General features: G+C 38.8%; 1 protein-coding gene across 1 annotated transcript in view; it reads right to left on the reverse strand.

The window, feature by feature from the left end:
* Positions 1-22,036, reverse strand: part of SNX30 (sorting nexin family member 30) — a 190,196-nt gene that overhangs the window by 49,711 nt on the left and 118,449 nt on the right. Inside the window, exons 3-6 of the mRNA XM_020972423.2 lie at positions 20,800-20,910; positions 8,383-8,541; positions 2,734-2,929; positions 123-322 (exon numbers count right to left, since the gene is read on the reverse strand). Of these exons, the coding sequence (XP_020828082.1) occupies positions 123-322; positions 2,734-2,929; positions 8,383-8,541; positions 20,800-20,910 (666 nt within the window). The remainder of the gene's footprint in view (positions 1-122; positions 323-2,733; positions 2,930-8,382; positions 8,542-20,799; positions 20,911-22,036) is intronic.

Genomic DNA, 22,036 nt, shown 5'->3' on the forward strand with positions numbered 1-22,036 from the left:
TGTGTTTCCATACTGCCCGCTCACGTCACTACTGAATCACAAAGCTCTGAGACCTATCCATCACATGTAGACAAATACTTTAATGCCCATAAAGATGTACAAGAAGAGTACAATAAACTGACCTTCATGGACTCAGAGTACAAAATGTACTCCCTAAGCACCGGCAAAAAGTCTTCTGTCATGTCATCCGTCAGGTCTTCCAGAGCAGTACAACAGTTCCCAATACACGCTGAAACTCCCTCCAGGGGCTCCTCCAGCTCCACCTCTAGTCCACCCCACGTGGAATACACAGGCCCATATTCTCTGAGTTCTACAAGGTATTCTAGAAAAGGAAAAAAGGAAATCAGTAAGGTCTGGCTGGAAAGGAGTGGCCACATAAGGAGGAACCCTTGGCCTACATACAGTCGGTACCTGGCAGATTTGCTACTGCTTTAATCAAAAGCATCTCTACAGCAAGCCCTGCTTAGCTATCTTAGTAAAACTGACTTGCTTAGCCCTATAAGAATCAGCCATAGTAACACCACGATGAGACACCACCAGCCTTTCTTTTTTTCTTTCTTTTTTTTTTTTTAAGAAGAGTAAATTGTAGTAGAAAATGCATCTAACTAGTTTATAAGTGTTCTGGGGCTCCTAGATCAAAATCTATGTTTTTAATGTCTTGGTACCTTCTAATGGCAGGGGTTCTTAATATGGGTTCAGTGGACTTATTTTTAAAAAATAGATATATTTTGACAACTACATTGCAACATAACTGTTTTACTTTATAATCTTATGTAAGTTTTTTCTTTAATTTAAAACATCATTCTTAGAAGGATTCCATAGGCTTCACCCCTACCAAAGAGATTCAGGATACAAAACAGGTTAAGAATCCTTGCTTTATGAGTGTCTACTATAATGGATAACAATATTAATATGTATACAGTAAACTCCCTGAGGGAATGTGCAATACTTGGTTATTTTATCCCAGTTCATTACTCATAGTAGGTGCTTAACAAATGCTTGTTGAAATAAACTGAATAAATTTAATTTGTTGAATGCAAACATATTTGTGTATACACATATATGTACATATATAAAGCAAATTATGTCAGGAAGTGTCTCAAATAAGCATTCTTAGAAATAGCCACTCACTTGTGATCTGGTCTAACAGTTCTGGAGAGGAATTTGGAACTATGTCTAAAGGGCTATAAAAAACTGTGCATACCCAACAATACCACTACTAGATCTGTATTACAAAGAAGTCAAAGAAAAAGGAATAGGAGCTATATCTAAAAAAACACTGAGAGCAGCTCTTTTTGTGGTGGCAAAGAATTGGAAATTGAGGGGATGCCCATCAAGTGGGGAATGGTTCAACAAATTGTGGTATATAATTGTGATAGAATATTATTGTGGGCTAAGAAACGATGAGCAGGATGGTTTCAGAAAAACCTGGAAGACTTATATGCAGAACCAGGAGAACATTGTACCCAGCAACAGAAATACTGTATGATGATCAATTGTGAATGATTTGCCCATCTTGAGCAATACAATTATCCAGGACAATTCCAAAGGACTTATTTTTAAAAATGCTATTCACCTCCAGAGAAAGAACCGTTGGAGTCTGACTGCAGATTTAAGCATACTTTTTAAGCTTTCTTTTTTTTGGTTTTAGTCTGTTTTCCTTTGTAACATGGCAAATATGGAAGTATGTTTTGCAGGACTTTACATGCATAATATATATCAAATTGCTTGCCTTCTCAAGGAGGGGGCAGGGAAGAGAGGGAGAGAGATAATTTGGAACTCAAATTTTAAAAAATGAATGTTAGAAAAGGTTTTTAAATGTAATTGAGAAAAATAAAATAAAATAAGAGAAAAAAGTAACCACATCTAATATTTCTCTAGGACCTATTCAGAACAGGCAAGAAAAGTTTTCTTTTTTCTTTTAATCTCACATACAAAAAAGATCCTCCAATCACAGAATGTTGGCAGCGCTAGTGACTTTAGAGAGCATCTTGTCCATCTACCTCATTTTTACAGATGAAAAAACTGGGAAGTAAAAGAGTTTCCCCAAGATCACAGAGTAAAGATAGGGTCTATGTCTTGACCTGAGGCCCCAGTCATCAAATTGATGGTTTGTCATTTTTGATGAAAAATAACACAACTTTGCTTCGTGCCCATTTGTTTAGGGGGAAATGGTGGGACATCAGACACTGAATTAGTGGGCTGGGTCTTCCTGTTTCTGAGAACTGCACAAGTTTGCACAACTGACTGCTAATGCTCATGTGGCCTCAAGGTCACATGTGGCCCTCTAGGTCCTCAAGTGTAGCCCTTTGACTGAATCCAAACTTCACAGAACAAATCCTGTCCTACACCAAAGTCACACCATGGCCAGATCATTCATCTCATGTTAATGTGAAGGGGGGAAATTGCCAGTAGGCCCATTCTAGTAGCCATAGCTACTTAATTAAAAAAAATTCCCCATTGTCTTATCAGAGTGAAGCATGTACATGATGCTCCTTTAGGATCTGGCTTCACCAATTAAGTCTTTGTTCCCTCTCTCCTTTTTAATGATAAGTACAAATTTTAAACCTTTTTAACGTGAAGTAAATATCAGGGTTATTATGTGAGCTTGCCTTGAGCAAGAGAACACACATGCATTGCTTAATATTGATTAATTTTAGCAAGCCCAGCTCACACACAAGCTACTCATGCAACTACAGTAGCTGGGATGCTACTGGAGGGAGCACAGCTTACCTACTTCTTCCTTGATGATCCTCTGAGCTATTCGATCAATGGTTCCAAGTTTTAGGGCGAACATGTCTAAGTATTCACCCATAGCTGCAAATTCTAGTGGTCGACTTCTCAGCTTATAGCCTCCAGTGACATACTTGACAGACTCCCCAACCTTAGAGAGTAATGCCATCCCTTGCTTTTTGTAGGCATTCAGATCCTGACAAGAGAAAACACCAAGACAGTTTAGTCACTTGGAAAAAAGGAGGGAGTCACTTAGACCTAGAAAACCAAGTGGGCATTTCAGAGCCAAGTCAGAGGCACTACTGTGCAATTAAAACACTTACTCTGTCACATCTGTATCAAAACTGCTATTGAACACACTCTCTCAGGAGTTAGGGAGGCTTAGTTTGAAGAAAAGGAGACGTGTCAAGGAAACTATGGCTGCCAAATTTCTGAAGAGCTACCACATATTAATACATCAATTAACCAAAAATTATTTATTAATAATTTACTACATGCCAGGCACTCTATTGCTGTCTGTCCTTCATTCTCAAAGAGGATCAATGACATCAGGAGGGTGATGTCTTGACCTGCAAGTGAAATGGATTTAAGTGAGGCAAAGCTGTGCAAAGTCATCAGCCTCACTCTCTCATTCAGAAAAATCACAGGAGTCCAGAGGCAAGACACAGATGAGGATGACTGGTGATGGCCCACGATGAAGTGGGAGACTCTGGCTTTTTTAAGCTAAGGTCTTTCCTAGGTCTAGTTTGTCTGAGGCAACACCCATTCAGTAGTTAAAGGCTAGGTAAGAACTAAGGCAAAAAAAAAAAATAGAGGCAAAAGATGGCCTAGTTTGTCCTTCACAAAAGAATGAATAAGGGCAGAGAAGACCTCAGTTTCTGACCAGAACAGAAACTGCTATTTACACTCACTATGAGCCATCAAAACCAAAACAATGAGCAAGTGAGGCTTGAGCTGGGATCTATTATTGGCCAATCAATGAAAGCTAGAGTGATCTGAGTTTAAAAGCATAGTCAAGCAGCTCCATTTGACTCCCAATGGACTTTATCAAAGATGCCTGGCACGCTAAATACACACACACACACACACACACACACACACATATCCACACAGGATTTGAAAGGAAGGACACTAGCAGTTGTGGGGAACAGGAGAGGTTTCACGTAGAAGAGAATGGTTAAGCTGTGTCTTAAAGAAAGAGAGGAGGAGGTGAAGCCAAGATGGCGGAGTGAAAGCTCTCCCCACACCCCTCCAAATACTCATAAAAAATGCCTCTAAACAAATTCTGAAGCAGCAGAACCCACAAAAAGACAGAGTGAAACAAATTTCTAGCCCAAGACAACCTGGATGACTGATCAGAAAGGTGTACCGCGCCGGGCTGGGAGAGCAGTGCAGCAGGGTGTGGGCACGCAGGATGCAGCAAACCTGGAGCAGGCCTCAGAGGAGTGAATCATGGGCAGCTGTGGGGGGTTTCCAGACTCCTCAACCCACTAATGCCAAAGACAACTTAGAAGGTCAGTGGGAAAAGTCTGTTTCTGTTGGTGCTGAGAAAGGAAGGCAGTGTCTCAGTTTCATTCCCCAAGAGTGTGGTCCGGGGTGGGGGCAGCTTCTTCCCGAGCTTCCAGCCCACAGACTGAGGGGGGAATCCAGTGGCTGATCAGAGAAGGATTGCAGGGATCTCTTTGCCAGTGAGGAAGCAGGAATCTCTTGCTTTGCCTGTGTTTGAATCTGGGTCACAGTTATGGCTGGCGTGGCTGGGGTGAGGAGGAGCACTGGCATGGAGGAGCTTGTAGTGGCTGTGGAGAGGAGCCCCTCCTCACAGCTACAGGACGGAAAGGAATACTTGTGGTCACAGGCCAGAAAAGGAGTAAACACCTCACCCCTTATCATACCACCTTGGAAGAACTGAAAATTTACAGGTCTCTACAAGTATCTCTGAAAACAGCTGTACAAACCCCTGAAGCTTGGGACAGTACATTCTCCACATTGGAAGCAGATTCGTACCTTAACAAAGAGTTTAAAACTCAAGTAATTGGCCGGAATCATGAGCAAGCAGTGCAAAAGGAGTCAGACTATAATGTCTTACTTTGGTGACAAAGAAGATCAAAATATACAACCAGAAGAAGACAACAAAGTCAAAGCTCCTACATCCAAAGCCTCCAAGAAAAATATGAATCAGTCCCAGGCCTTGGAAGAGTTCAAAAGGGATCCTTGAGAAGCAAGTAAGGAAAGCAGAGGAAAAACTGAGAGTGATGCAAGAAAATCATGAAAAACAAGTCAACAGCTTGCTAAAGGAGACCCCAAAAAATACTGAAGAAAATAACACCTTAAAAAATAGCCTAACCCAAATGGCAAAAGAGGTCCAAAAAGCCAATGAGGAGAAGAATGCCCTAAAAAGAAAAATTGGCCAAATGGAAAAGGAAGTCCAAAAGCTTACTGAAGAAAATACTTCCTTAAAAATTAGAATAGAGCAATTGGAAGCTAGTGACTTTATGAGAAATCAAGACACTGTAAAACAAATCCAAAAGAATGAAAAATTAGAAAACAATGTGAAATATCTCATTGGAAAAACAACTGACCTGGAAAATAGATCCAGGAGAGAGAATTTAAAAATTATTGGACTATCTGAAAGCCATGATCAAAAAAAGAGCCTAGACATCATCTTTCAAGAAATTATCAAGGAAAACTGCCCTGATATATTAGAACTAGAGGGCAACAAAGAAATGGAAAGAATCCACAGATCTCCTCCTGAAAGAGAGCCCCAAAGGAAAACTCCTAGGAATATAACAGCCAAATTCCAGAGTTCCCAGGTCAAGGAGAAAATATTACAAGCTGCCAGAAGGAAACAATTCAAGTACTGTGGAAACACAATCAGGATAACACAAGATTTAGCAGCTTCTACATTAAAGGACCGCAGGGCATGGAATATAATATTCCAGAGGGCAAAGGAGATAGGATTACAACCAAGAATCACCTACCCAGCAAAACTGAGTATAATCCTTCAGGGGAAAAAATTGTCATTCAGTGAAATAGAGGACTTTCAAGCATTCCTGATGAAAAGACCAGAGGTGAACAGAAAACCTGACTTTCAAATACAGGACTCAAGTGGAACATGAAGAGGTAAACAGGAAAGAGAAATCATAAGAGACTTATTAAGATTGAACTGTTTACATTCCTGCCTGGAAAGATGATATTTATAACTCATGAGACCTTTGTCAGTATTAGGGTAGTTGGAGGAAAAAAAATTATATGTATGTATATAGATAGATAGACAGACAGACAGACAGACAGATAGATAGATAGACAGACAGACAGATAAAAGGCACAGGGTGAGTTGAAGATTAAGGGGTCATATCTGGAGAATAAAATTAAGGGATGAGGGAGGATTATACTCGGAGAACAAGAAAGGGAGAGGTAGAATGGGGTAAATTATCTCACAAAGAAAAAACAGAAAAGAAAAGTCTCTTACAGTGGAGGAGAAGCAGGGGAAGGTGAGAGGGAATGAGTAAATCTTATTTTCATAGGATTTGGCTTAAGGAGGGAATAACATACACATTCAATTGGGTATGGAAGTTTGTCTTACCCTACAAGAAAACAGGGGGAGAAGGGGACAAGAGAGCAGGGGGATGATAGAGACAGGGCAGATTGGAAAAGGGTGTAATCAGAAGTAAATACTTCTGAGGAGGAATAGGGTCAAAAGAAAGAATAGAATAAATGGGAGGGCAGAATAGGATTAAGGGAAATAGAGTTAGTTTTTCACAACATGTCTACTATGGAAGTGTTTTGCATAAATGCAACATGTACAACCTATATTGAGTTGCTTGCCTTTTCAATGAGGGTGGGTGGGGAGGGAGGAAGAGAGAAAATTTGAAACCTAAAGTTTTAAAAACATAAGTTTAAAAAAAAAAAGAAAGAGAGGAACTCTGTGAGGAACTGATAAGAAGAGAGTAGGTTCAGGGTAAGGGGGAGAAGCCAGTGAGAACAGAGACAGCTACGTGTGAGAAACAGAAAGGACAGTTTGGAGGTTGGATGAAAAAGGACAAGTTCTACCCCAAAAGACAGAACTGGCACCAAAGGGTTAGAAGTTAAAGGGAGATATATTTTATCTCAACATAAGGAAGAACATGTTACTTATTAGAGCTACCCAAGAATGGGGCACCCCTGGAGTTCAAGCAAAACATTTGTCCAGGATGTTTGTTGAGAGGATTCATGCTTTAGGCAGGGGTTGAACTAGATGAGGTCCTTTCCTACATAAAGATTATGTGAATCATGTATAAGAGGGATCATATTGCTTGTCATCTTAATGGCTGGAGGAGAGAGAATATTTGGAACTCAAAATTTTTAAAAAATGAATGTTAAAAAATTAGTAAAGAAAACGGAATTTTTTTTTAAAAAAAAAAGGAAGACAAACAAGTATAGAACTATACATCGTCATGGCTAGGACGGGAAGCCTGAACAATGTATTCATTTTCCAGGCAATGCATAGAAGGCCTACATTTCCATTGAAATCAAAGCCCCTGGTCACAGCAGTCCAGCATAAAAGACTTATTATTCTTTTTTCCACATTCAACAATGTTTCTAAAATACTTTTGTCTCACATAAATGTGTAAAATAATTTTATCATCAATCATTAAATTACTAATAAAGTTAACTGAATTCTTTGGGAATAAGGGTTCCAAAAATGGATATAAATTTCCCTCGTAATCCTTGTGAAAATATGTTAGATGAGCAAATAAATTTGGTAAAGGTACAAGGCTTGATGGCAGCTAATGAAAAGGCTGACACTAAACTGTGGGGCCATACAGTTTTGGTTTCAATTGAAAGTGGAAAACACACTCTCTGAAACCACTAAAATCAACAGATACTGTGAGAGGCAAATAGTTCTCTCTTTGGCTTTTCTTCAGGGAAAACTAGAAAGGAAATTCCCTTAACAACTGTGGGATTGTCAACATGGAATCATTAGCTTTCTGACCTTATCCAGGGAGCATAATATGTATGAAGTCTATGAAAAAACCAGATGGGTCTAAAGGAAAATTGGCAGAATTAGACATATGCTGGAAATCCTGGGCACAAGTCAAACCATTTCCAGACTCAAAAGAATGAAGCTGTTCGACAAAGCTATCCAATACTCAGATGATTCCCTGCCTCCCAATGCTTCAGGCCAGTTCTGACACTGGTGAGGACTGGGAAAACCATTAGGCTACAGTTTAAGCTCCAAAAATCTAAGGTTGGAGATGACATTGTAAAGCATCTCTACAATTTTCTTCTGATAAATGTCCAGGAAGCACTTTTACACATTTGGATCCAAGCAGCTTTGTGCTTTTCCTGAAACAACGCCCTATATCATGTGGGATGCAGGAGTACATCAGCCCTAGAGAGTGTGACCATGATATCTTCTGTGTCTATCACTCTTTTAAAAACATGCTAATCCCTCTTGTTGGGAAATGTGGACCTCACTATCTTCTCCTTCTTACACAATGAGGTTTTTCGTAGACCTGCAATTTATAAGTACCTCTGAGGGAAAGTTAAATGCCAAAGTTAAAATGGAAATTTGGTGGGTCACTTAGGAGGCCAATTATGGAAGATAAGTCAGTTGATCTTTTATCAAGTACAAATTTGGAAGAATGGGAGGAGAAACTCTGACCTTACCTTGGCCGTAAGAAAAACATTAAAGTGTTCATTGAAGGAGAGCACTGGGTGGTCTGCAATTCTTTTTAAGAATTTATCCAAAGCTTTTCTTCTAGTCTCGACAAACTCTTCAGAAAAGCGATCCACAACTCCTTTTACTACAAATTTCTCTGGAAGAGGCTATGAAGACAGAGAAAGGAAAAGTGCTTAGATTAATTGAGAGAACTGGGGAGAAATAGGTCTAGCAATGCACTTTCCATTACTCTTCTTTTTTTTGGTACATACTATTTTATTTTTTTCCAATTACAAGTGAAGATAGTTTTCAATATTCATTTTTTATAAGATTTTGAGTTTCAAATCATTTTTCCCTCCCTCCCATCCCCCTTCCCCAAGATGTCATGCAATCTGATATAGGTTATACATGTGCAATCATGTAAACCAATTTCCATATTAGTAATGCTGTGAAAGAAGAAACAGAACAAAAAGGAAAAGCCACAAAAAAACCCAACAGTAAAAATAGTATGCTTTGATCTGCATTAAGACTCCAAAGTTCTTTCTCTGGATGTAAGCAGCATTTTCCATTCTGAGTCTTTTGGACTTGTCTGAGATCATTGTATTGCTGAGAAGAGCTAAGTCAGTCACAGCTGATCACCGCATAATATTGCTGTTTCTGTGTACAATGTTCTCCTGCTTCTGCTCATTTCACTCAGCATCAGCTCACAGAAGTCATATATAAGGCATATATAAAGTAGTCATTTTGACACTGTTGTCCTCTTCTGAGTTTGTGTTTTGGTTTTCCCTGTTGCCATAGTAGCTTTCTATGGTCAGGGCTCTTTTTTTTTTGTTTTTGCTCATTTTAAAAAGTTGAACTCTGCTCCTGGGACACAGGGGGCACTGTCCCAGGCTTCTTGTACTGGGGGCAAGGCCTGGTCAGTAGCTTTCTGAGCCACAGCCTCTGGGGCTGGCAGCTTGTCCACTGCACTAAGGTGGCCTGGCCTAGTTACGCCTGTTGTGCCCTGGGTTCTGGGACTGGCAGTTGGCCTGCTATGCTGGGGCTGGAGGTCTCACAGCTGGCCTTCTGTGACACTGGCCAGCTGAGCCTCAACCATGGGGCCTTGGCTGCTCGCCTATGCTGCAGCTAAGAGCCTCCCACTGGCTTGCCTGGACAGTGCCTAAAGTAGGCTGTGCTCCTCTTTCACCCAAGTAAGACAGACCTTCCTGAAGTACTTTCTAAGTTATTTTGGGCTGGAAAATTGTTTCACTCCATCTTTTTGTGGATTCTGTTGCTCCAAAATTCTTTTAGAGGCTTTAACATTGTTTCTGAGGGAAACTGGGGAGAGCTCAGGCAACTTCCTGGCTTCTCTCCATCATCTTGACTCTGCTGCCCTCCATCACGCTTCTGGACAAGAAAATCAGCCCTAACTGAACTGACCTTTTAACAACAATCAACATTAAGGAACCATAAGAAATGCAGGATGGTTCCAGTGACACATTTTATCTTGCATATAGTGGGCATTCAAAAAAACTAGAATGAATGAAATAAAAGCCATCATTATTGCACTGTTTCCAACACAAAGGATGTGATGGTGGGGGCTGGGGGGGGGGCGGAGAAGAGGAGTGGTATTCCAAAGAGAGAAGACAATTTCATAGGATCATAGATTTGGAGATGGAAGAGACATTGAGGCTGTTGAGTCCTGAGATGAGGAAATTGAGGCTCACAGAGTTTAAGGGACTTGGCCAGATTCATACAATTAGTAGGTATCTGGAGTGGAATTCAAACCCATGTCTTCCTATCTTCAAGTACAGAGATCTATCCACTCACTATTCTATAATACTTCTATTCTGCTTTTTAAGATACAGCTATGGTTTGGGAATCCAAGTTAAGTGGCTTTGAGACCACTTGGTCTCAGTTAGATGTTAGGAATTGGGGAAAAAAAATTTTTTAAGTGTCTACAAATTTCTAAAAACATGCATAGTTTTCCAAGTTAACTCTTTTGGGTTTCACAAACCTTTGGGATTTCTTAGTCAGCTACTTTCCTAAGCCTTTTTACTTGGATGCAAATAAATCATTCCACACATTGTTTTGTACTGCTTTTTGAGTTATATTTCATAGTACGAAATAAAGTCACTTGGTCTAATCTTTCCCATGTAGTTTTGGAAAAGATGTTTGATTTAAAGTTCCCCCATTCCATTTTCTGGCTATCAATGCTGTGGGTGTGATTGTCTGATCCCCAAGATAGGGTGGGAATTTTCTTTCTTCAAAGCTGCCTTCTTTAATAAAGTTTTAAAATGTATGTGCAGTAGTATCTTTCACATAAAGATGTAAAAGCTTAGGTTGCAAGGTATAATACCTAAACCATATTGAGCAGGAGCTTATATATAAACTGTAAATAAACTAAAGGAGAATGCAGAACAGTGTTCCTTCCAAAGTATTTTTTTATTTTTAAAATATCACCTTCAAATGTAAATGTAAGACAATCACCCACTGACCCAACAAGCTCTCCCTTTTAACAAAGAACAAGGAAGAAAAAATGCAAGTCAGCAAAACTAAACAACACAACTACTGTGTCTGAGAGTATTTAATACTTTTTTTCCCACAAGGAATTCCTGGTATTCCTTTGTTATATACATGTTCCAGCTTTGCGCCTACTCATGGGCTGTTCAACAGAGCTGGGAGAAGTCACACAATCATGCTCAATGGGACCAGTACAAATTTATGGTACATCATCTCAGATGGACCCTCAAGGGAATCCTTATACTCTTCCCTATTCAATTTTCTATCCCACTCACCAAAGCAACTATTCCAAACCTTCTCACATCAAGCTGCTCACAGCATCCTTCTTCCCTCATCTCCCATCACCAAGCTTCCTTCTCCACTAATAATAATAATAATGATGATGATGATGATAGAGGCCATTTGAAATAAGCTCCCTCATCTCCCTTCCTTCTCATCTCTCATATCCTTCTAATGCCATCCCCCACTATTTCGTTCTTCACTCTGGTCTCTAATGAAGAAATGACCCTTCTCCTTGCCAATGCCAACGTTCCTTCATCCTCTCCCCTCTGTCTTCTATAGATTTAGCCTTCTATCACCACATTCCTCCCATTCATTCTAATCATGAATTTCTTCCCATCTACCAGTTCTTTCCCTGCTGCTTACAAACACATTCAAGTCTCCACCATCAAAAACAAAACAAAACAAAAAACCTTGAGATTCTCTGAGTTTTAATACACTCTCTGTTTTTCTTCTCAACTAAACTTGCTGAAAAAATCATCTTCACTTGGCACTTTTACTTCCTCTCCTCTCACTCTATTCTGTTTGTTTTGGGTTTTTTTGGCTAGGCAATGGGGTTAAGTGACTTGCCCAGGGTTACACAGCTAGTAAGTGTTATGTGTCTGAAGTCAGATTTGAACTCAGGTCCTCCTGAAATCCAGGGCCTGTGCTCTATCCACTGCGCCACCTAGCTGCTCCTCCTCTCACTCTCTTCTAAACCCTCTTGTGTCTCACTATCTTTTAAACCCCAGTCATGTCTGACTCTTTGTTATCCCATTTGGGATTTTGTTGGCAAAGATACTGGAATGGTTTGTCCTCTCCCTCTCCAGCTCACTTTTCTAGAAGAGGAGCTGAAGCAAACAGGGTTAAATGACTTGTCCAGGGCCACACATTGAACTTCTGAGTCTTCCTGATTCCAAGCCCAGAGCCCTATCCACTGCATCATCTAGCTGCCTTTCTGGCTTCCATACTCATCATTAAACTCAAACTGTTCTTTCCAAAATTATCAATGATATCTTAATCGCCCAGACCTTTACTTAATTCTAAAACTTGTTGATTTATCAGCAGCATTTGACACCACTGACCACCTCCTCCTGACACTCTCTTCTTTGGCTGGTTGTGGTACTTTCTCTTAGTTCTCCTACCTGTTTGACCTCTTCTTCCCAGTGTCTTTTGCTGGATCTTCATTCATCTCATGCCTACTAACTGTGAGTGTACCCCCAGATTCTGTCTTGGGCCCTCTTCTCTCTATATACTCTTACTAGGTGAACTCATCAACTCCCATGATTTAATTAGTATCTGTATTCAAATGATATCATGGTCTAGTGAACAGAGTGTTAGACTTTGGAGCCAAAACAAACAAATAAACAAACCTGGGTTCAAATCTTGCACCTGACATTTACTAGCTGTATCACTTTACCTTTGAGCTTTAGTTTCTTCATCTAGGTCACTTCTATTTCTAAATCTATGATCCCATGATTCCCAGATCTATATATCCAATAGCCTCTCTCCTGAGCGCTAATCCTACATTTCCAACTACCTATTAGATTTTTCAAATTAGATGTTCTATATGCATCTCAAACTCATCATGTCCAAAATAGAACTCATTCTTTTTATTGCTAAACTCATCTCTGCTCAACTTCCCTATTACTTCCAAGGACACCACAATCACTCCATCACCTAGGTTCACTACTTCAGGATCAAACTTGACACCTCCCTTGTACTCATCCCACATGTCTTATTGTCCTTTCTATCTCTACACCTTTCATTTATGGCCCCTTCTCTGCACTATCACATCTACCACTTCTTCCCTGAACTACTATGACTGATTCTTAATTGGTCCTCCTACCTCCAGTCTCTCCCCACTCCAATATAATCACCATGTAGTTGCCAGGTGTGCCCATGTCAACCTCTAAATAAATATCAATGGCTCACTATTTCCTCTAAGATCAAATATAAACTCTATTTGGCATTACCTTTCTACTCTTCTCATGCATTACTCATCATTTCCCACCTGGCTGTTCTCTTGGACTTCATGATCTCCAGAAACACATTACAATGCAAAATGAAATCAAATCTGAAATTCACATTTCCTCAGCACCTTCTGCCTCTAGGGCCCCTCTCTCCCTCTTGCTGGAGAAGGATAGAGGCAAGATGGACATCTGGGAGCTCTTCTCGGATCTTCTGCCATTTAAGAATGGTACCCAGGGAATTCTCCTCATACTCTCCCACCTGGCTGCTCTCCTGGGCTTCATAATCTCCAGAAACTCATCGTTCTACAAAATGAAATTAATTCGGTAACTCATATCACCTCAGATCATTTCTTACCCTGGCTGTAGGATATCATTATGACCCTGCACTAAGTACCCCTTTTCCTCCCTCCCTTTCAGCTTTTTTTATATTTCTCCCCCCACTCCCTTGGATTATGAGCTCCTTGAGCACAGGAACTATCTTACGCCTTTCCTTATATCTTTAGTATTTAGCATAGTGCCTAGCACATAGTAAGCACTTAATAAATGTTTACTGACTGACTGTAACAATTCTCCTTCACACACTCCATGGTACAGCCACACTGGATTACTAATTATTGCACTCACAGAACATGCCATATACTATTCCCATGCTTTTGCATTGGCTGTCTCTCACTCCCAGAACACTCTCACCTCCTTACTTTTGCCTCTAAGAAACCCTGGTTTCCTTCAGGATTCAATTCAAATGCTATCTTCTAGAGTAAGCTTTTCTAAGACTCCCCCAGCTGTTTGTGCCCTTTTCCTTAAGTCTACCTAGAGGCAGCCATGTGGCTCAGTAGATGGGAGGGCTAGACTTGGAGTCAAGACAATTCAATTTCAAATATGGCCTCAGACACTTAGTAGTGACCCTGGGCAAATCACTTAACTTCCATCTACCCTTGGCTTTCTCATCTGTAAAATAAGGATCTTCTTATTACAGCATGTAATAATAGCATCTTCCTCCTAAGGCTGGGGTGACAATAAAATGAGATAATATTTATAAAGTGTTTTGCAAACTTTAAAGCACAGTATTACACCACCACCACCACCACTACTACTACTACTACTATTACCACTATCACCACCACCACCACCACCACCACCACCACATATCTATTCTTTATTAAACTGTATCCATGTATTTATGTATATACTATTTCCCCCATTAGAATAAAAGCACCTCAAGGACAGAGATTACTTTTGTTTTTTCTGTGTCCCTAGAATTCATCATGGTGCCAGCCAGGAACACAAGAAGCACTTAATAAATGTTAATTAAGTGAAAAGTGGTTTAAGACACTTTATTCCCTAGTATTATATGCTGCTTTTAAAAATCCTTCAATTTCATATTTATTCCTCACTCAATCCTAATGCACAGGATCTGGGAATCAGAGCAGGACCATCAGGAATCTCAACTATGCACAAAATTCTTCAATACTACCTCCTCCTCCCCCTAAACTGTTCAAGCTCTCTGTTTTCCTGTTCGCAGAATGTGATTCTATGTAGTTTGATTTTGGTGATACCTGGATATACTGTTCTATGCATAATTCACAGCCACTCAAGTATGAACACAACCAGAATACAAATGTCTAGTTGTTTACTTCACTTCTACAAACTCTCATGACCTTTCAGCCTCTTTACTGAAAAAAAAATTCTAATGGTTCTTTAAAGAGAATAGTCTGTATGGTGGGAAGCAGAAAGACATGAATCCAGATTCCAGGGCTAACTGAGGTTTTTTAAAAAAATTATTTTTTATTATGAACTTAGGATAGAGGAATTAGACCATGTAGTTTCATTGATAAAGGGAACTCCAAGATAAGGAAACTCCTTCTACCAGCACAGGGCAGCACTTCCTGTGCAACTTACTGTCTTAAGGAATTAAGCAAGTTACCCACACAAGCAGATACAGGAGTCTTCCTGACCTGATTATGAATTTAAACATAAACATATATGAACTTCACAATATACAAAAACAGAATAAAAGAATTCTATATGAAACATAATGATTGTATTAAAAAGCTATCTGTTAAATTAATTCTTGCCATCTATCTCCTTGTTAACACTTATGCATTCATGTTTAATATGAGGTCTTCACATGATGTGATTACACACCCTCCAACAGAGGGACTGGACAAAGAAGTGATGTGATTTTAATGAGAAAAGCAGCAAGATTAGACTGTTTTCTCTAAGAACTAGGCCATATGTATGTGCATATATATGTATATAGATGGCATCCAAATGTTTCTATTAAGAACAATGAGAAAAGGACAAGTAAATATGATGTTCCTGGATATTTCATAAATTTTTCTTTTGATCCTGAAGGTAATTAAGAACAAGATTGAAAAACTAAAGTACTGAACTTCCTTCAGGTCTAACTGAATATACACAAATGAATTATTTTTGTAAATTTTTTTTCTCTTTCTTATTTTTTCCTGGAATATACAGGCTTTGATTATGTTTTAGTAATTTGTTTAGAAAGTTTCAAAATTGTGTTAAGGATTTCACATGTAAAATTATGTTAATAATTGTAAAGAAGTATTTACTCCTTTCCCCCTCTGCTTTTGGAGTCTCTATCCTATGATATTAAGAGACAGAAGGGTTCACTTTAAAAGTTAGACCCCCATGGATCCTTAAGAGTCTTCCTTCAGCCTATAGATAGTATTATCTGTATCATGTACAGTGTTCAAGTAAAGATAGAAAGAGCAAGTGGCATGCAAAAATTGAAATTCTCTGAACTTTAAGGTGAATTATGGGTTCCTATTTGAGGTTCTTACAGCTCTGTTATTTATAAGATTAACTCCATACTTTCACTGTTTTTCACCACATAAACTAGTTCCTGGAAGCCCAAATTTAAGAGGTTATGTTAGGCTTTGCTAAATTGTATTAAGTTTTATTACTAGCAGATTTTAGCAGCATTATCTAGTGAACCTCTCTGTATGTGACTTGGAACCAGGGAAGTGGATCTACTGGGAGAAAAACTTCTCCAGAACTGTCCTGGCAATAAGACCTATTCCAAAATTTCCAAGGGAAAATGTTTTCCAGTATCAGATGGCTACATGGGATAGCTAAAATCCAAAGTGACATAAGCTGATAAAATGGTCATTTGGAGTAGGAACAAGCTAGATCAAGTAGACTTCATGTTATTTAATATCGATGACATGATTGTATTACTTTTGTTTTAATGTTTCCTTTGCTTATGTTTGCCTACAAAGGTCCCCAAGGTCCCCAAATTCTAATAGGGATATACCAATTTATAAGTATCTGATCAAAGAGGTATTGCAGACCTCTCTGATCAAAAAATAAGGGACTGAGATGACATTTTTAAAAATTTCCTTTTGTTAATTTTTATTATGCCATTACTCCTGAAATCTTCTGGCTAACCAAAGCCTGTTTTCTGTTAATATTAACCTCATCTAGCTAAAACTTGACTCATGGAATAACAGTAGTAAGGGAAGACCTTTTGACATTCCTCAAGTAAGAAAAGAAGCTGATGGGGTGCTTGTGTTTGGGTGCTTGTACTTGGACCCCAATTTCTCCCTAGCCTCAGAAACACTGTCCCTTGATAATCATTTAAGATCAATTGAGCCCCAGTAAGGGCCAAAAAACCAAATTAATCTTTTTCTCTCTGAGTGAACTAAAAACACCCCTTCCTGTGTCAGCAAATTCCAGGACCAGATAGAGCTGATCAGTATTCTTCCTGTTAGCTATCGCTGGGCCCAGGATGTCTGGGACCAGATAGTCTCTTGAATAATGGGACTTTTCTTATCTTGAGTTTCAATTGAGAACTGACCACTCCTTAACCACTCCTTAATCCCACCCTGAATCCCCTAGTTAGCATATTTGACATATGTTTTATTGCATTTTATCCTATATAAACTTTACCTGTACCTCTCTAAGGTTGCAGGATCCTTTAAGAATCCCTGCCCGCTGAAAAGCGTAACAATAAATCTGTTTGCCACCCTGAATTAAAGAATGCTTGAGTCTGTGAATTCCTTCCAGACACCAGTCCTGTACTCCAGTCTTTGAGGGGTCACAATCTCTCAACCTCTCAGCCCGCAACAAAGCCAAAGGGAAGTTCTGAGCTTCCCAAAATGTTTTAACTATTTGTGGAAGAATCCCCTGTAGCAGACTCTGAAGGCAAACTCCTCTCTCAACCAGCCTATTATGAACCCTCTAAATGTAATTTAATCTGTAACAGACTTAGTTTACCTAAAATCTATATAATTGAGTCTTTTTTTCTTTAGGGTACATATGAAATTCATACATATGAAATACATATTCAACTTCTATGGCCTAAGATTGTTGCACGTCAAAAATTATTTCTCTGTCGTTATGACATACTTTTTTCTGTAAGAAGCCTCATTAAAATCCTAATCTTTGTTCAGGATTATTTTTCTACCTACTGAACTTGTGCTTATGCATAATAAAACCCAAGTTTTCACCTCTATAATTTCTGTTATGATAGGTTTATTCAGGACAGTAACCTACTACATGAACTCAAAAAGGAGATATATTTCCCGTAACAATAGTCTCCCTTAATCTGGAATAACTTCTATTTCCAAAATCCCTTCTGCCAGCCTAATAGTTAACATTTCTTACAGTATCTTAAGGTTTGCAAAGCATTATATATGTGTGTGTGTGTGTGTGTGTGAATGTGTATATATGTATATGTGTATATATACATATATGTACACACACACACACACACACACACACACACACATAGTAACCCTGTGATTTAGGTGCTATTATTATCCTCATTTTACAGATGAGGAAACTGAGCACAGAAAGGTTATGAGACTTGCCAAGGACGAAACAGCCAGTAAGTATCTGAGACAGTCCAACATATTCATTATGTTGGATAGAGGTCACAAAGTATGGCCAAGGGCCAAATCTCAACTGCCATCTGTTTTTGTACTGCCTTCAAATTGAGAATGGTTTTAACATTTTAAAATACAATAAGATTTTTTCTAAATGTAAAAACCATTTTTGGCTCACAATAAACAGGCTCCATTTAGCCTTCCCCTAAACTCTACACTATGCTATCTAGCTCTTTATAATACATCTGTTCTCTATTTTAAAGCAAGGATTAAAAAAGCAAGCCTTTGTAAAGCAAAGCTTTTTCCCCACTGAATTCTATCACAAACATAAAATGTATACTACCTATATGGCCTTGATTTTTAAAAAACTTTTGGCTAAGAATTAAGATAGCAGTCAGTCTACTAACCTCTTGGGTGTTTCAATGCATCAATAATGCTGGATTAGAAACTGCTCACCTTTTACTCTGTGGCATGATTCATTACCTTGAGATCTCTTCATTGTTATCAAGCATCTTCTTATCTCCAACATGTCTTGCTGAAACCACAGGAATTTCTCTATTTAAGGATATCTTAAACTCAGAATCACCCTCATTGTCTTATCTGTCATCTATCTAGCTATCTACAGTACCTACAAGATGCAATATGTTAGAGTTAGAAAGGCTTAAGTTTCCACAGGTAGAATAATGCAGAGATTTAAAGAACAAAGGTCCCAGGAGGTGGTACACTGTAAGTGGGCTGGACTTGACCAATAGAAAGTAAGTGGATTGTTCCAAGAAGACCCCAAAATCAAGATAAGGGTCGAGCCAGCTCAGACCAGTTAGGGTCAACCTGAGGACACCTGAAAAATATTAGTGCGCCTGCTTAATGAACTTCATCCATACACCCTGCATAAAATTAGAGCCTCATTAACGAGTCATGGGACATATGACCAAGGGAGGGGGAACATACTTTAGCATATCAAGGGGAAACATGTAAGGAAAGGTGTAACCTGGGAAGGGTTGGACCAATCCCGGCCTGGGAGGTTTCGAGCTTGCCCTTGCACTCAGGGCCCACCCCTCCTGAAGAGGGGTGGAGCCCGCTTCTGGCCAGAAACGTCTAAATCCTCTGGACTTTCTTTATAATAAATTTTCTTGATACCAAATTTTTGGTGTCAAGCCTATTTCTAACAGTATATTCCATTAGTAGATACCATTAATTAAAAAGATAAAACCAGGTTCTCTAATGTTAAATATTTCTTTAGTTGGTAAATTTGAAATTCTATTGTGAGGAAACTAGCATATTAAACGAAAACACTATATTCAAATGCATTTAAAACTGTTCAGAGGAAAAAAGAGGTAAAGCCCCCTTGAAAAGCAGGTGAAGCAAAAACTAGGAAGCCCGTATAGCAGGAATATGTAATCTTTTGTGTGTTATGGACACCTCTGGAAGTCTGATGAAGCCTATGCACCCCTTCTTAGAATAATGTTATAAAATACATTAAATAAAAACATAAAGCTACAAAGGAAATCAAGGATTAATAAAATAAAGGCAATTTTTTTTTCCCTTCCAGGTTCACAGACCCTCTGAAATCTATCCGAGGAGCCCAAGTTTCTAAGAACCCTTACTCTAAAAGGAATGTACATGTAATATTTAGGATTTAATGGAAGATAACTGATATACTGACAGGTGACATAGCTTCTAGAGATAACGTATTTGGAAAGGGATCACCAGATTCTTACACAGACCCAAGTAAATACTGAATCTATGGCTGTCCACAGTTCCACATTTAGCTAGGAAGGTAGACAAAGGACAGCAGAGGCATGATAAAAAAAATATCCAAACTCTCTGCCTTGGAAGGGAACAGAACAGGAAAATTCAGAGAGAAATAGAGAGAGCTAAGAAACAATGTCTTCCTCTATAAAAGTGGTAAAGAGATAATTAAAGGTTGCTTTTGAAGAAGAAAGCATCTTTGAATGCTTTTCTGGACCCATAACTAATGCTAGCCTAAAAAGCCCTTGAGTGCTTCAAATGAGCCAGAAAGCTACTGACCCTCAGCAAAGGCTCCAGGTAAGTTCTACTTAATTCCAGTACAAAGAAATGACACCAAGTAAGGCACAAATTAAAGCTTAGGGACAGTAAGAAAGGTAGCAGATTTGTAAACTGGTATTTTACTTCCCTTTAAATGAATTTTTAAAAAAATACAGGCAAATGTTATTGTAATGAGCATATCAATAGATATTTTTGCTATTGTAGTAAACACTTAGACTTCCATAGAAAAAAGAGTAATTATTAAGAATGTGTATTCTCTCTTAGTCATACCCAGATAATCTAGAGTCAACTGTTAGCATTTGGCAGTCATGACCAAAAGTACCACTGTTTACCTGCTGGCAGCTATACAAATGTCAGGTACAGTTCTCGGAAGGAAAAACAGCAGTGTCTCTAGGGACATTTTCAAATCGGGACATTTTCAAATCCAAACATATACTGAAATTGTACACTCAATGTCAATACTAAGTTTACTTAGAACATGTACAACTTAGTCCTTACACAATCTTTACTGGGACAGTTCCAATGAACAAACATCCAAGAGGTCTGCATGCTTCATGTTGAGTCTACCCAATCAGCAACAAAAAACTAAAGACATAAGACACTAATAAATGTGTGGTGTCCATAAGTTGAAATGTACATTATACCTATTACGTGGGTCAAACCAATCTAGAACATAAACCCTTCCCATGGCAGACAGTTTGTTGTGTGAATGTTCTATATAGCATTTAGCCTAATGAGAGATACAAGGAACATTCCAACTGAGCACAATACAGAGAAGTTGAGTAACAAGCTACAAGGGCTTACTACCTACGGGAATGAGATGGGTAGGCTGGGATTCTTCCAGTTTGTTCCTCAGCCAGTCGAAATCCTGGTATCTTCGACGAACTGAATATTCTGGCAAGTCAAATTCTATCCGACTGGTCTACAAAAAAGAAAGAGGGGAAAAAAATTAAACAGAGGAGACTGTGGAAGAGACAGATAAAGAAAAACATGTGTATGCTTTCTCAGAATAAACCAAGCTTAAGGAAATCCTGCGTCCAACTGCCCCTACCCCTCCACACTCTGTTGAAGCCAAGTGGCAAAGACTTTGAATCCTGGATGACAAATCATCTTGGCTCTACAGACCCAACTTAAAACTCAGGAGCTAGAATGATGATGTTTGGTTTGGTTTTCTTTTTCCCCCTAGCTTGCAGGAATGGAAAGAGAGCTGGCCCTCTAAACTAACTGTATTTAGAAATGGTGGTTTAGTGCTCCAATGAATGCCCTCCAAGCCCTACTTTGAAGCCCAGTATTCTCCCTTGGGGAAGGGTGGGAAAGCACAGAGACTGGTACTGGATCAAAACAGTCTGTGTACCTGAAAGAAAACATGGCTTAAATCATTTCTTTCTGCTAAACCATCTGTGGTAAGGGCTCCTAGGGGTGGAGAGTTAACAGATCTTTAAACCTCAGACTCCGGGAGATCATAGCTGGTTATATTCCTTTATTTTCATCCTTCCTTCAAGTCACAGCTCAAGTACCACCTTCTGTATGAAACCTTTTGTGATCCTTTCCATCTGCTAATGCCCCTCCTCAAACGACATTGTATTTAACCATTTGGCATTTATTCTTATTTTATTTATTCTGTCTATACTCGTACACAATCTTGTGGTCTCTACCCCCACCTTCCACCATGAAACTGAAGTTCCATGTCACTAAGGATTTATTATATTTTATTATATTTTCATCCTTAGCATTTAGCACACTGTCTGGTACATAGCACATGTTTAATAAATACTTATTGATTAATTGATCATATAGTTAATTTGATTCTTGAATAGGTAGAACTCTTTTCTCTATTTAAACAAAGATCAGGCATTTTAAAGGACTGTTGTAGAGGTCAAATGAGATGTTTATAAAGTTCCCTAAAAATGCTATTTATTGTTATTATCCAGCATTTTCTTTTTTTTTTAATATTTATTTTCACATTAGTCATGTTGTACAGAAGAATTAGAACAAATGGGAAGAATCATGAGAAAGAAGAAACAAAACAAAATAAAAAGAGAGAAAGA

Source organism: Phascolarctos cinereus, unplaced genomic scaffold, assembly GCF_003287225.1.
Source record: "Phascolarctos cinereus isolate Bilbo 61053 unplaced genomic scaffold, phaCin_HiC Scaffold_4;HRSCAF=312, whole genome shotgun sequence".
Lineage (NCBI taxonomy): Eukaryota > Metazoa > Chordata > Mammalia > Diprotodontia > Phascolarctidae > Phascolarctos > Phascolarctos cinereus.